The sequence below is a fragment of the Sphaerodactylus townsendi genome, linkage group LG06 (assembly GCF_021028975.2).
Source record: "Sphaerodactylus townsendi isolate TG3544 linkage group LG06, MPM_Stown_v2.3, whole genome shotgun sequence".
Lineage (NCBI taxonomy): Eukaryota > Metazoa > Chordata > Lepidosauria > Squamata > Sphaerodactylidae > Sphaerodactylus > Sphaerodactylus townsendi.
In genome coordinates, this window is record NC_059430.1 from 5,142,435 (window position 1) to 5,155,906 (window position 13,472).

General features: G+C 46.4%; 1 protein-coding gene across 1 annotated transcript in view; it reads right to left on the reverse strand.

Moving 5' to 3' along the window:
- Window positions 1-13,472, reverse strand: part of LOC125434671 (cadherin-related family member 5-like) — a 72,486-nt gene that overhangs the window by 18,464 nt on the left and 40,550 nt on the right. The window contains exons 2-4 of the mRNA XM_048500217.1: window positions 6,130-6,289; window positions 2,552-2,766; window positions 996-1,055 (exon numbers count right to left, since the gene is read on the reverse strand). Coding sequence (XP_048356174.1) covers window positions 996-1,055; window positions 2,552-2,766; window positions 6,130-6,193 — 339 coding nt within the window. The 5' untranslated portion in view covers window positions 6,194-6,289. The remainder of the gene's footprint in view (window positions 1-995; window positions 1,056-2,551; window positions 2,767-6,129; window positions 6,290-13,472) is intronic.

Sequence of the window (13,472 nt, forward strand, 5' to 3'; positions counted from 1 at the left end):
AGGTGCGTGTGTGCGGCGACGCCACTGTTTGAATCCCACCATCATTGGAACCTACTATTAACATTTAGAATAGAATAACTTTAAATGTCATTGTGCACACACATTGTGCCTTGTGTCCACACAACAAAAATACAAAACAGCGAAAATACAAAAATACAAAACATCCCCCGATGAACATCTCTGTGATCCACACTAGGCATTGGGGGGCTGCAATCTGCACACCCCCAACTTACAGCCATCCAACTCTACGCAGCCACCACCACGTCAACACATCGCCATGGAGTTAATCCAGTGGTGGGATTCAAATAATTTAACAACCGGTTCTGCTGGTGGGTTTTAATTAATTTAACAAGCAGTTGTTTACAAGAGGCATTTTAACAACCGGTTCTGCCGAAGTGGTGTGAACCTGCTGAATCCCACCACTGAGTTAATCATAGGCACAGCTCTAGGATAAAAATTTTGGATCCCACCACTGGGTATATGCCCTACAAATATAATCAGAACACCTTGCCCCATGTTCAGATGTGATAATGGAGGTCGATTCTGGAAAGGCCCAAACGGAGTTTGTTCTCATGCACATTCTCCTCTGTAGGCAAGCATGGCCAAAAACCTTCTGATTTGGGAAGACGGGCCTCAAGCTGCAGTTTGTCACAATGTCTGACCGAGTTTATTTCCTCCGCCAAGCCAAAGTTCAGAACTACGATTAAAAGGAAGCTCGGAATCCCGATTATCATGGTGGTTTTATTGGGTCCTTTTCTGCCTGTTGTACCGGATCTGCCCTCTGTATTGGATTATCCTTCTTGTACCGTTTGCTATGCAGTGGCAAGCATCAACTGCCTGCCTCGCAGGGTCGGCGTGAGGGGAAAACTAACCAGAACACAAGACTGGACTGCAGACATATGGAGATCGCATGGAGCCGCTGGAAGCTGGGGTGTGAATGGTGGGATATGAAAAGCACATTTAACCAAATAAAAGAAAATGGAAAGAATCTGTACCGGTGAGAAGCCGTCTTCAACGCAGGTAAAGGAGACCATCAGAACTGGAGACTCCAGCATCTGCAATGCAAATAAGCCACCTGTCATTCTTCCAGCCTGTGTTCTAGTCAATAGTGGTAGAGATGGACCTGCAGAGTTGCTGGTTTTTCTTTTTCTACTTCTGAGTAGCCCCAGCCTAGGCCCCTTCCGCACATGCAGAATAATGCACTTTCAATCCACTTTCACTGCATTTTGAAGCTGGATTTCACTGTGCGGAATAGCAAAATCCACTTGCAAACAGTTGTGAAAGTGGCTTGAAAATGCATTATTCTGCATATGCGGAAGGAGCCCTAGTCTAAGGCTTATTCCGCACATGCAGAATAATGCACTTTCAAACTGCTTTCAGCGCTCTTTGAAGCTGTGCGGAATAGCAAAATCCACTTGCAAACAGTTGTGAAAGTGGTTTGAAAACTCATTATTCTGCATGTGCGGAAGGAGCCCTAGTTGAAGGCTCATTCCGCACCTGCAGAATAATGCACTTTCAAACTGCTTTCAGTGCTCTTTGAAGCTGTGCAGAATAGCAAAATCCACTTGCAAACAGTTGTGAAAGTGGTTTGAAAATGCATTATTTTGCATGTGCGGAAGGAGCCCTAGTCTAAGGCTTATTCCACACATGGAGAATAATGCACTTTCAAACTGCTTACAACATTACAAAATAGTAAATTTCAAGCAAGCAAGCCTTTATTGGCATAGACAACAGTACAACAATAGTAAAAAAAAAACTGATTAAAAGCATATACAGTACAGGAAATAAATGTTAAATGGAGGGAAATCTACTGGCATTTAGTAACTTCCAGGAGAAAGTCTGCCGCTATCATACAGAGAGAAGGATCAGGATTGTCCAGCAAGTAGTGTAATCTAAATAAATCGGGGAGAATAGTATATTTCGTAAAATAAAGTATATGTCCATTAATTTCTTTTCCAAATATATACAATAAGAATGTAGCTAAAATTAATTTGATTGCTTAAATTATTTAATGACTAAGGTTGTTTCTGCCCAGTGTACCAGTTAATGTTAGTTTATATTTATTAATAAGATTATAAGATTATACGATTATAAAGGCAAATCCACTTAATTCCAATGTAGATTATATCTGATTTTGATCATACAAGTCAACATGGGTATTTATTATAATTCTTTTTTTAGTTGTGAGGTCTATTACAATAGTTATGTTTGCTTACTTTTTATCTCTTTCTTCTGTATTTTGTTAGTTGGTAAAATAAAAATTGATATAAAAATACAAGGCAGTTAAATATGTAACTCCTAAAATTAACACATAACTAAAATGGTTACGTAAACCTATACAATTTTGATATGATCAATAAGTTGAACTCATTTGAACGAGCATCTGTCTGGGGGTCAACCAGAGATCTGAACATTTCTTAAGCTGGACGAGATCATGCTAGCCTGGGCAACTGAATACCAAACAATTCCAAATATTTTGGAAACCTCCACAAACCAGCAACATAACCCAGAATGGCTGCAGGCAGCATGAAGGTAGCCAAGGGGCGCTCACCTCTCTGTCCAGCACTTTCTCCTCGGAGGCATTCAACCGCACTGCCTTTCCGTCCAGGTAGAACCACTCAGCATCTGGCCCGCTCAGGCGCAGGTGGATGGTGTCACTCTCACGGTCACCAAAGAATGTCAGGTAGGAGACCAAGGTTCCAAAGGGACTGTTCTCCGGGATCTCAGTGAAAATGTTGGTACCCCCGCTGCACTGGTCAGCTACCGCTGGAAATGGTACAACAGAGGAGGGGTGGAATGCGTTGCTGTGAATTTGATAGGCTTGAACCAAGCAACTGAGCACTCAAGACTCTGAGGAAAAAAGAATGCTTCTTGCAAAACCGGACAGAAGACAACACATTTTGCCTCGTCTATAAAACGCTAGCTGCATCGTCAAATGCCGTGTGAGAATACTGTGCATGCGTGCTTTAATTTTTAATATAAACTTTATTATCTTTAACCTTATCAATAGATCAACATATCTAGCCCTGCTATATATCTGGAACATCTTGTTAATTACAATTGCAGATGGGTCATGACTAGAGCAAGGTGCAACTCTTTTCCGTCAGTTCATCTTCAAGGTCGCTTCTCTAATATCCCACAAAATGAGCGTTGCTGTCGTTTCTGTCCTAATACAACTGATTCACTTTCTCATATTCTGCTTCACTGTTCAAAATACAACAACATCAGAACTGATTTGAGAACTGTATTGCCAACAGGATTTATGCTCCTTTCTGATGAGATGAAGGTGGCTAAGCTTCTAAATAACTCTAATGCTGAAATCTCTGAAGCTGGTGCTACATTTTTACTCTGTGTACTGCAAGTTGTGCAATAATGATCTTTTTATTGTATTTGGAACTCATGACACACTCCGGTTTTATGCCTAATAAAGGTTTTGGATTTGGATCAACATATCAATCTATCCATAGATCAATATATCGACGTAAAACGGTGAACTATTAAAGAAAAGTATCGAATGTGGCCTCTGTACACTTTGCCCGAACACTGATTGTCTTTTATGGTGGGAAGTAAGGGGGAAGTAACGGCAACATGCAAACTGCAAAACCGTAAGAGGACAATGTGAACTGCCAATTGCTAAGCTCACAGTCGTCTGTCTTCCAATGTGCTGTAAACACAGGAGTCAAGATCAATGGGCTTTTCCTGGTATGGTCTGGAATCACCGATTGCTTGGGTGTAAAACTATGAGGCCGGAGACATCCCAGTTTGTTGATTAAATGCATGGTGTTTGAACTGATCGACGTCTGATTATTTTTACATTTTAGTAGTAGTATTGATTTATCAATCTATCAATATGGTTATTAATTTTTTTTTAATCAACAGATCAGAAGATATGCAGGGGCGGGGTGGCCATGGGCAATAGGAGTCATACGGCAGAACAAGGAGCTGGAAGGCCTTTATGGCCCTGGCCCCGGCCTGGTGGAACGCTCTTCCTCCAACTGTCCGGGCCCTACTACACGCGGATCTTGGATAGTTCCCTTGGGAGCCTGTAAGACCGAGTTGTTTCCACCCGGAGCTTTTTAGGAAGCCAGCCACGCCTGAGGGGTGTCGCGCCCTTTTTGCAGTCTACTCCCTTTTAACATCCTCTGGGGAGCTCAGCATGCCGTGACACCTGGATTTACCATCCCCCTCTTTGGGAGCATTTTATTGATAGTTTTAATGCTGGACGCCAAGTGGTTTATGTGGAACGCTGTAATTTTATGTTTTAATGATGTTCTGGCTCAATGAGCCTATATTATCTATTTATTGCTATTGTTTATGTAGCACTATTTTGTTGTTCACCGCCCAGAGCCCTCAGGGAATGGGGCGGTATATAAATATGATAATTAATAAATAGATGGATGGATGGATGGATGGATGGATGGATGGATGGATGGTGGATGGATGGATGGATGGATGGATGGATGGATGGATGGATGGATGGATGGATGGATGGATGGATGGATGGATGGATGGATGGATGGATGGATGGATGGATGGATGGATGGATGGATGGATGGATGGATGGATGGTGGATGGTGGATGGATGGATGGATGGATGGATGGATGGATGGATGGATGGACGACGATAATTGGATAGCAGATGGATATGGATGGTGGATGGACTGGATGGATGGATGGATTGGATGGATGGATGGAGGGATGGATGGATGGATGGATGGATGGATGGATGGATGGATGGATGGATGGATGGATGGATGGATGGATGGATGGATGGATGGATGGTGGATGGATGGATTTGGATGGATGGATGGATGGATGGATTTGGATGGATGGATGGATTTGGATGGATGGATGGATGGATGGATGGATGGATGGATGGTGGATGGATGGATGGATGGATGGATTGGATGGATGGATGGATGGATGGATGGATGGATGGATGGATGGATGGATGGATGGATGGATGGATGGATGGATGGATGGATGGATTGGATTGGATTGGATTGGATGGATTGGATTGGATGGATGGATGGATGGATGGATGGATGGATGGATGGATGGATGGATGGATGGATGGATGGATGGATGGATGGATGGTGTATGGATGGATGGATGGATGGATGGATGGATGGATGGATGGATGGATGGATGGATGGATGGATGGATGGATGGATGGATGGATGGATGGATGGATGGATGGATGGATGGATGGATGGATGGATGGATGGATGGATGGATGGATAAAGGAGTCAGGGAGGAGAACCAGGGGAAAGTGTGGAAAGCAGTGCAAGAGAGTGGGTGGGTAAGACTAGGCAGGCTGACTGCTGACAAAGGGAAAAGGTCCAGAGCAAAGCTGTGCCCACTGGCAGAGGCGTAGCTACAAGGGGACTGGGGGTGCGCATAGCACCAGGCTCGCGCCTGGGGAGGGGCAGCAAAAAATTCAGGTTTTTATTATTTTTAGCATTTTTTAGTTTTTGGCCTGCAGGGGGCGCAGTTTTAGGATAGCAGCACCAAAAATTTCAGGGAGTTTTCAGGAGACTCTCCTGATGATACTGTCCAATTTAGGTGAGGCTTGGTTCAGGGGATCCAAAGTTATGGACTCCCAAAGGGGGTGCCCCATCCCCCATTGTTTCCAATGGGAGCTAATAGGAGATGGCGGCTACACCTTTGAGAGTCCATAACTTTGGACCCCCAAAACCAAACTTCACCAAACCTCTCTGGTATCATCAGGATAGTCTCCTAAAGACACCCTGAACTTTTGATGTTGCTAGCCTAAAAACTGCACCCCCTGCAGGCCACAAAATAAAAAACACTAAAAAATACAAAAACACAAACATGGGGGGGAGCAAAACTCAGATTTTGCACTGGGCTCCATTTCCCCAGCTATGCCTCTGCCCACTGGCAAATCTGTACCGCTCTGCAGCGAGCGAAATTAAAACTATGCTATACGTGGATACGTTTGCTGCGGAGAGAGTGGACAGTGAAAGCGGAGCAAGAGGAAATACATCCATACAAGAAATGCTGTCACAGCAGACATTCGCCTCCACCGTACAGTAAACGCCCTGCATGTAATTGGCCTCTGTCTGGCCTGACCACTGAACCTCTCCCCTTTTGGGACATCTGACTTACCCGTGATGAGTCGAAAGGTCATGTAGAGGACATGGAGAAGAACTGCAAATGTCAAAGGAGGCATATTTCACAGCCGAGAGACCCAGCGGCGGAAGGGGGGCCGTTCTCACATGCAGAACAGCAGGCGCAAGATCGGAGCAGGCAGCCAAAAGCAAGTTCCCTGCAGGAAAGAAAGAAAACCCATGAGGTCATTCCTTCGAAACAAAAAAGGGCTTTGAAAGGTTTTGACAATCTTGGAGCAGATTGTTCAAACGAAACCCCACCGGGAACAATCAGAACAATCAGAGGGCTCCGCCGCAACATTTTCACTTCAAAGAGGCACCCTGTTGGTCTGCTGAGGAAGAGAAATCCAGCAGCACCAGAGATCAACAGGATGTATAAGCTTTCTAGAACCAAAGCCTGGTAGATCCTTTTCCTGAAAACGTTTTCACTTGCTGTGCAATTTCTTTAAGACGTTTCCCATGCCTCCCGGACTTCCTCGTTGGCACCATTTTCTGATCTTGCACCAGCCCTCACACTGAATTTCTGTCTGTGGTGTTTTTTGTGGGGGGGGGGGTCATGTCTTTGAAGCCGTGAAGACATGGGCCGGAGGGAATGGCAGCAAGAGGCTTTGCAGCCTTGTCGCATCGGATCCACGAAGATTTTTTTTTAACGAACGATTACAAAATGGTGGTCAGGAATTGTTTCAAGGGGATGAGTACAAACAAACGGGGGAGATTGTGCAAATGTTTTCAAAATGTTTTCAGTGTTCTCAAAAGCTTATACCTCTGAAATATTTGAGCTGCTGATCAGAGAGACCTCTGTTGTCATTTTCCACGAGCAGATGAAGACTTCTTTTCTTTTGATTCTCCACCCTTTTTAACTGCACTTATTTCAGTACTAACAGCAAAGCCATGGGGGGGGAATGCAATGGGTGCTAGCAAGGGGGGCAGTGGTGGAATCCAAAAATTTTAGTAACAGGTTCCCATGGTGGTGGGATTCAAACTGGGGCTGGGCGGGGCACGAGAGGGGCGTGGCCGGGCATTCCGGGGGCGGGGCATTCCTGGGAAATGAGGAGCTGTTGGCAAGGACTTTAGGCCGCTGGCAATCCCGATCCTTAAATGGGGAACGAATACCCATGCAGGGGCTGCCACGCACGCCGGTGCACCTCCTGCTAGACTGCTTCAAGTTCTGTGTGCTACTGCTGAGAGGAGGGGCGTAACGAAGGCAAAAATCACGTGGCAAAATCACCAATGAGTAACCCCCTCTCGGCACACATGGGGCCAATAATGAGGTCACCTACTCTGCAGAGAACCCTGTGAGGAACCTGCTGGATCCTGCACTCTCTGAAGGGACGAGGTGAAGCATTTCCCCTGCAATGGAGCTAGTTACAGGTCAAGCTGTATGCCCCCCACCTGCTCCTGGTGGAATGTTTCCCACCTAACTTGCCCTGAGTCTGTGGCTTGGCGGGGGATGGAAAAGTGAGGCTTGTGGTGGGAGAAGGGTGGGAAGGCGAGGGTTGGGGTTGGGGAAGAATTGGAAGGCATAGCTTGGAGAGGGAGGGAGGTTGAAAGGTGAGGGTTGGGGTGGGGTGATTGTGAAATGGGGAAGTTTGGGGTGGGCATCAACCAAGATGAGCTGTGGGGGTTGGAGAAAACCAGGAGGACGTTGACAGGGCCATCAGAGCTGGACTTGCTCCCGGGTTGGGAGAAGGATGGCCGGGGAGTGGACGGAATGTCGGCCACCAGTGGGCGAGTCCTGCCTGCCGATTGGTGGAGGGTCCGTCGTCATGACATTCCACCGCCTAGACCAGTGTTTTCCAACCTTTTCGACCGTGGTACCCTTGACCTCGCTCTTCATATCTCAGGGTACCCCTGAGGTTCATTTGGTGGGTTTTTTGCATTTTTTAGGTTTTTTCCCGTTTTTGGCCTGTAGGTGGGGGGAGTGGCAAGCAGGGGGAGGGGAGGGAAAGCAGCATTGACAGCCGTGTTGTTTGTTTGCCTAAATTCGACATGGATTGGGGGGATTTAAAGGGAGAGCTCCATCTAAATCCACCCCCCCATCCCACACCGAATTTAGGCAAATAAAACCATGCTGTTTTTCAGTGTTGTTTAAAGGGAGCCCATGAAGCTTCCAACCCCGCCACCCTTCAAAATCCATTTGATTCCGGTGGGGGGAGGCAGGCGGTAGCATTGTCATGGTACCCGTGGGACATGCTCATGGTACCCCAGGGTACCACAGAACCCTGGCTGAGAATCACTGGCCTAGACAATTATAGGTTAGAATGTGCATTTTCTTGTGTTCCCTGTGTCCTGGTTTTCGTCACTTGTGTGATGTGGCTCGGCTTGGTTTCAGTGTTTTTTCAGATGTGATTTTATTAGGTGTGTTTTGTCAACCCTAATGGGTGGCCCAGAGAAGGGCAGGAAGGCAGGAATGGCGGGAAGATAAATGCTGTACGTAAATATATAATCCATGCAAGGAAAAGGAAACAATTTAGACCTGTCTGACCTGGGGGGGCTCAGCCTAGCCCAGTGATGGCGAACCTTTTTGAGACCGAGTGCCCAAATTGCAACCCAAAACCCACTTATTTATTGCAAAGTGCCAACACGGCAATTTAACCTGAATACTGAGGTTTTAGAAAAAAAATGGTTGGCTCTGAGGCGTGCGTTACTGGGGAATAAGCTTGGTGGTAGTTGTTGGCTTTGTTTTGAAGCAACCATGCAACTCTTCAAACAGGTAAATCAGACCCTAGGAGAGTTTACTCAGAAGCAAGCCCCATTGCCAACAACCAAGCTTGCTCCCAGGTAACGGATCACGCTTTAGTTCTTTGCATGAAAATCAGTGGGGTTTAACAGCACTTAACTACACTGCTTCCCCAAAACTAGGTCTTAGGTTTAATGCTAATAATCGAGCCCAGCGGCCCAAGCCAGCCTAGATGGGGGGGGGGCGATTTCCTCCCCACATGATGAACTCTGTGCGTGCCCACAGAGAGGGCTCTGAGTGCCACCTCTGGCACCCGTGCCTAAGGTTCGCCATCACTGGCCTAGCCCAATCTTGTTCAGACCTTGGAAGCTAAGCAAAGTCAGCACTGGTTAGTACTTGGATGGGAGACCACCAAGAAAGGCCAGGATTGCTATGCAAGGCAGGCCGTGGTAAACCACCTCTGCATGTCTTTTTCCCTGATCTGGATGGCCCAGGCTAGCTTGCTCTCATCAGATCTCAGAAGCTAAATAAGTTGGCCCTGGTTAGAACTTGGAAACCGAGGAAGGCATGGGTTGCTACGCAGAGGCAAAAAATGACAAACCACTCCTGTTTGTCTCTGTCCTGACCTGGATGGTCCAGGGTACCCCAATTGAAAAGCTGAGCAGGGTCAGTTCTGGTTAGTACCTGGACAGGAAGACCACCAAGGAAATCCAGGGTTGCTACACAGAGAGAGACAGTGGCAAACCACCTCTGAAGGTCTCTTGCCCTGAAAACCCCCACAGGGTCCACATAAGTTGATGACACTTCCGACCCAGGTTTGAATCCTGCTCTGTCATGGTGGTTTGCTGGCTGATCTTGGGACAGTCACACACTCTCAGCCTAACCTATCACCAGTGGCATAGCACCCAGGGGACGGGGGAGGGCATCTTGCACCGAGCGCGCACCAATGCAGGGGCGTGGCAGACCGAGGGCGTTCCAGGGGCATTCTGAGGAATGGCACAGGCAGATGGGGGGGCATGGCGAGGGCGAAGGCACACCACGTGCCCCGGGCGCAGTTCTCCCTCGCTGCGGCTCTGCCTACCACATGGGGTTGATGTGAGGACAAAAAAAGAAGAGTTCAGATTTATACCCTGCTTTTCTAAACCATAAGGAGTCTCAAAGCAGCTTACAAACCCCTTCCCTTCATCTCCCCACAACGGACGTCTTGTGAGGTACATGGGGCTGACACAGTTTGGAGAGACCTGTGACTAGCCCAAAGTCACCCAGCAGGCTTCACGTGGAGGAGTGGGAAATCAAGCCTGATTCTTGTGATCAGAGTCCTCCTGCTTTTAACCACTACACATCATGCTGGAGAAAAGGAGAATGTTGTATGCTGCTGGGGAGAAAAGTGGAGTTTAAATGCAACAGCCCTCTTCCATTTTCTCCATATATCCGCAATACAGTACACCATCCAGGGAAACATGGTTTGTTCATGGTCATATCAGAAGATCTTTGTCACTTTCATTTGGGTACCTACATTTTTCCCCCCCAGAAATGTGGCAGGCCTTACTGGTGGGTACCTGCTTCCGTCTTAGCTCAGATTCAGGAAGGATTCTCTTGGAATAAACTGGGTTACCCTCTAAAGGCTAACTACAATACAAAGGCGCGTTGCATCAACCGCTTTTTATATATTTGTGCATAACAAACAACAATAAAGTGCACAAACAGTGAAAATCAGTGCAAAATAAACTGTGCAAAACACTCCTTAACAATTCTCAAAGATACAGCTTACAATGGTTTCAATTGTAGCATTCACTTATCATGCCTCCAATACGTCATAGTGATGTCCTCTTTTATCTTTAATTGTGACGAAATGCCATATCCACAATTTTCAAAGGGACAAAGCATATTGTTCTTAAAGACTGCATATAGGCTTCAGTGCGCTGCATTTCCAATATGTTAAGCCCATATTCTATCGCGCTGAATTACTTTACGTCTGAAAGATGAGCGGACCGGTCTGTGCCAATTCAACAAATGTGAAAATTCAACAAATTCTACGTTCAGCAAAGGATAAGAGGGGTCCTCTTGCTACTGCAGGAGTCTACCGCATACCATGTAGCTGTGGACAAGTCTACATAGGAACCACCAAACGCAGCGCACAAACACGTATCAAAGAACACGAAAGGCACTGCAGACTATTTCAGCCAGAAAAATCAGCAATAGCAGAACACTTGATAAACCAACCTGGACACAGAATATTATTTGAAAACACAGAAATTCTGGACCACTCTGACAACCACTAACGATCCAGACTACACAGAGAAGCCACTGAAATTCACAAGCACATGGACAATTTCAACAGGAAGGAAGAAACCATGAAAATGAACAGAATTTGGCTGCCAGTGTTAAAAATCTAGAATCAAGCACAGTGACTGATCAGCTCCCACACAGAAGCATACAGGACAACCATGGTATAGACAATAGCACTCCAAAGGGCAACAAAGACCAGGATACTCTCCATTCAGATCCATTCACCTACATTTGGACCTTGCTATCTTCATTGTTACTCCCATGCTACAAAGACTTCTCTGTGGCTCATGCCAGGGTTGAGCTACTCTATTCAGATGGCCTCACCTTTTGACCTCACAGTATATATACTCCACTTGCTTTCCATTCCTACCATCAGATCCTCTGGAAGCATGCTGAAAGCCACAGATGGCAGGCTAAACGCCAGGGAGAGAATGCTGCCTAGAACATGTAGGCCAGCCACAGTCTCGAGAAACCACACAGCACCCCAGTGATTCCGGCCGTGAAAGCCTTCGACAATACATGTTTAGATATCTGAAGAGTTGCCATGTCAAAGAGGGAGCAAGCTTGTTTTCTGCTGCCTCAGAGACTAGGACCAGGAGTCATGGATTTAAGGTGCAGGAAAAGAGATTCCACCTAAACATTAGGAAGAACTTCCTGACTGTCAGAGCTGTTTGACAGTGGAATTCACCATCTCGGAGTGTGATGGAGCCTCCTTTTGAGGTTTTTAAAGAGCGGCTGGATGAACATATGTTAGGAGTGCTTTGATTGTGGGTTTACTTTAGGGCCACTCCTTAAGAAACCTTGTCCAGCTTTGCCCTGGAGCAAAATTATTGGAGTGCCTGTAAAAGGAGGGGGTGGCTCTGGACATCAGATGTAAGCTAAAACCCCAACATCGGGGCTGGTTCAGAGGTGGGATCCAGCAGGTTCTCACCAGTTCCCGAGAGTGGGTGACTAATTATTTGTGTGTGCCGAGAGGGGGTTACTAATTGGGTCCGCTTTTCCGTTAGAAATCCCATTAGGTCCAAAAATCATAAAGTCCTGTTGTTTCCTATGTGGCTGGTTAGCGAAGGTAGAAAACGGGATAATTCTGCCTGTTGGGCTGTTTTAAAAACATGTTTTAGAAATATAGTAAAGTTCCTTGTTTAAGGAAAGTCTCCTTCTCTTGATTTCTAGAAACAAAATTAAGTATTTGAAAGTATTAAGTATTTGACAGGCAGTCAATTAGAGGAGAAGTCGTTGTTTCTGTGGGCAGTAGACGATAGGACTTGCTATAATGAGTTTAAATTATGGACAGAAAGATACCAGCTGGAAATTAGGAACTTTTTTGTTTACAGTAAGAGTTTTTTACAGTAACAGAGAAATTATTAACGCCCCGCCCCCGGAATGCCCGGCCACGCCCCTGCTGTGCCCCGCCCAGCCCCATTGGTGCTACGCCACTGTTTGAATCCCACCACCATGGGAACCTGTTACTAAAATTTTTGGATCCCCCCACTGGGCTGGTTGGTATGTCCTTTCCTCTGTAACAAACTCGCTCCCCATATCTAGGCTCAGGGTTAAACTCAAAATATGCAGCACTGTAACAAAAAGGGTACATGTTCCTCAGTGAATTTGTCAGAGGAAGGAATCCCATTCCGAATGATAAAGCATCACTAACATTAATTGTAATTCAAACAGCAACACTACTATGAAGTGGGGCTACCATAGGAGTAGCCTGCCACTATGCATCCAGCAAGGAGCAACCATCAATCTCTGTTGCTTGCAAACAGACACATGTCAAGTGGGAATGCACTGCACGTTTGCATACATAGGGGACTTCCAGGTTGATCTGGGAAGTAAGCTGCATTTCCTCTCATCAGGGGAACCTTTGCTGAACTTTTTTGGACCATGGTCACATAATCTGTTTCCGTGGAGGTTCATTTACACATAAGTATACTCACAACTCAGACAATGATGCTCTAAGCCTACAGATATTGTGAACCCCACCAAAGCTTCATGGTGCCAGTTTTGGCCTGCTGCCTGATCCTGGGAGCAATTTGTTGGACAGAGAGGGAGGGAGGAGGAGGTAGAGTTTGGATGAATACCCTGCTTTTCTCAAGTCAGCTTGCAAACCCCACTCCCTTCCTCTCCCCACAACGAACCCCGAGGCTAGATATGGGGAGCAAATTTGTTTCAGAGGAAAAGGCGTGCCAACCCAGCCCCGATGCTGGGGTTTCCGCTTACATCTGACGCCTTGTGAGGTAGGTAGGGCTAGGAGAGTTCTGAGAGAACTGTGATGGGCGCAAGGTCATCCGGCAGGCTTCATGTGTAGGAGTGGGGAAACAAATCCAGCTCACCAGATCAGAGTCCACAGTTCAGGTGGAGGTGTGGGGAAT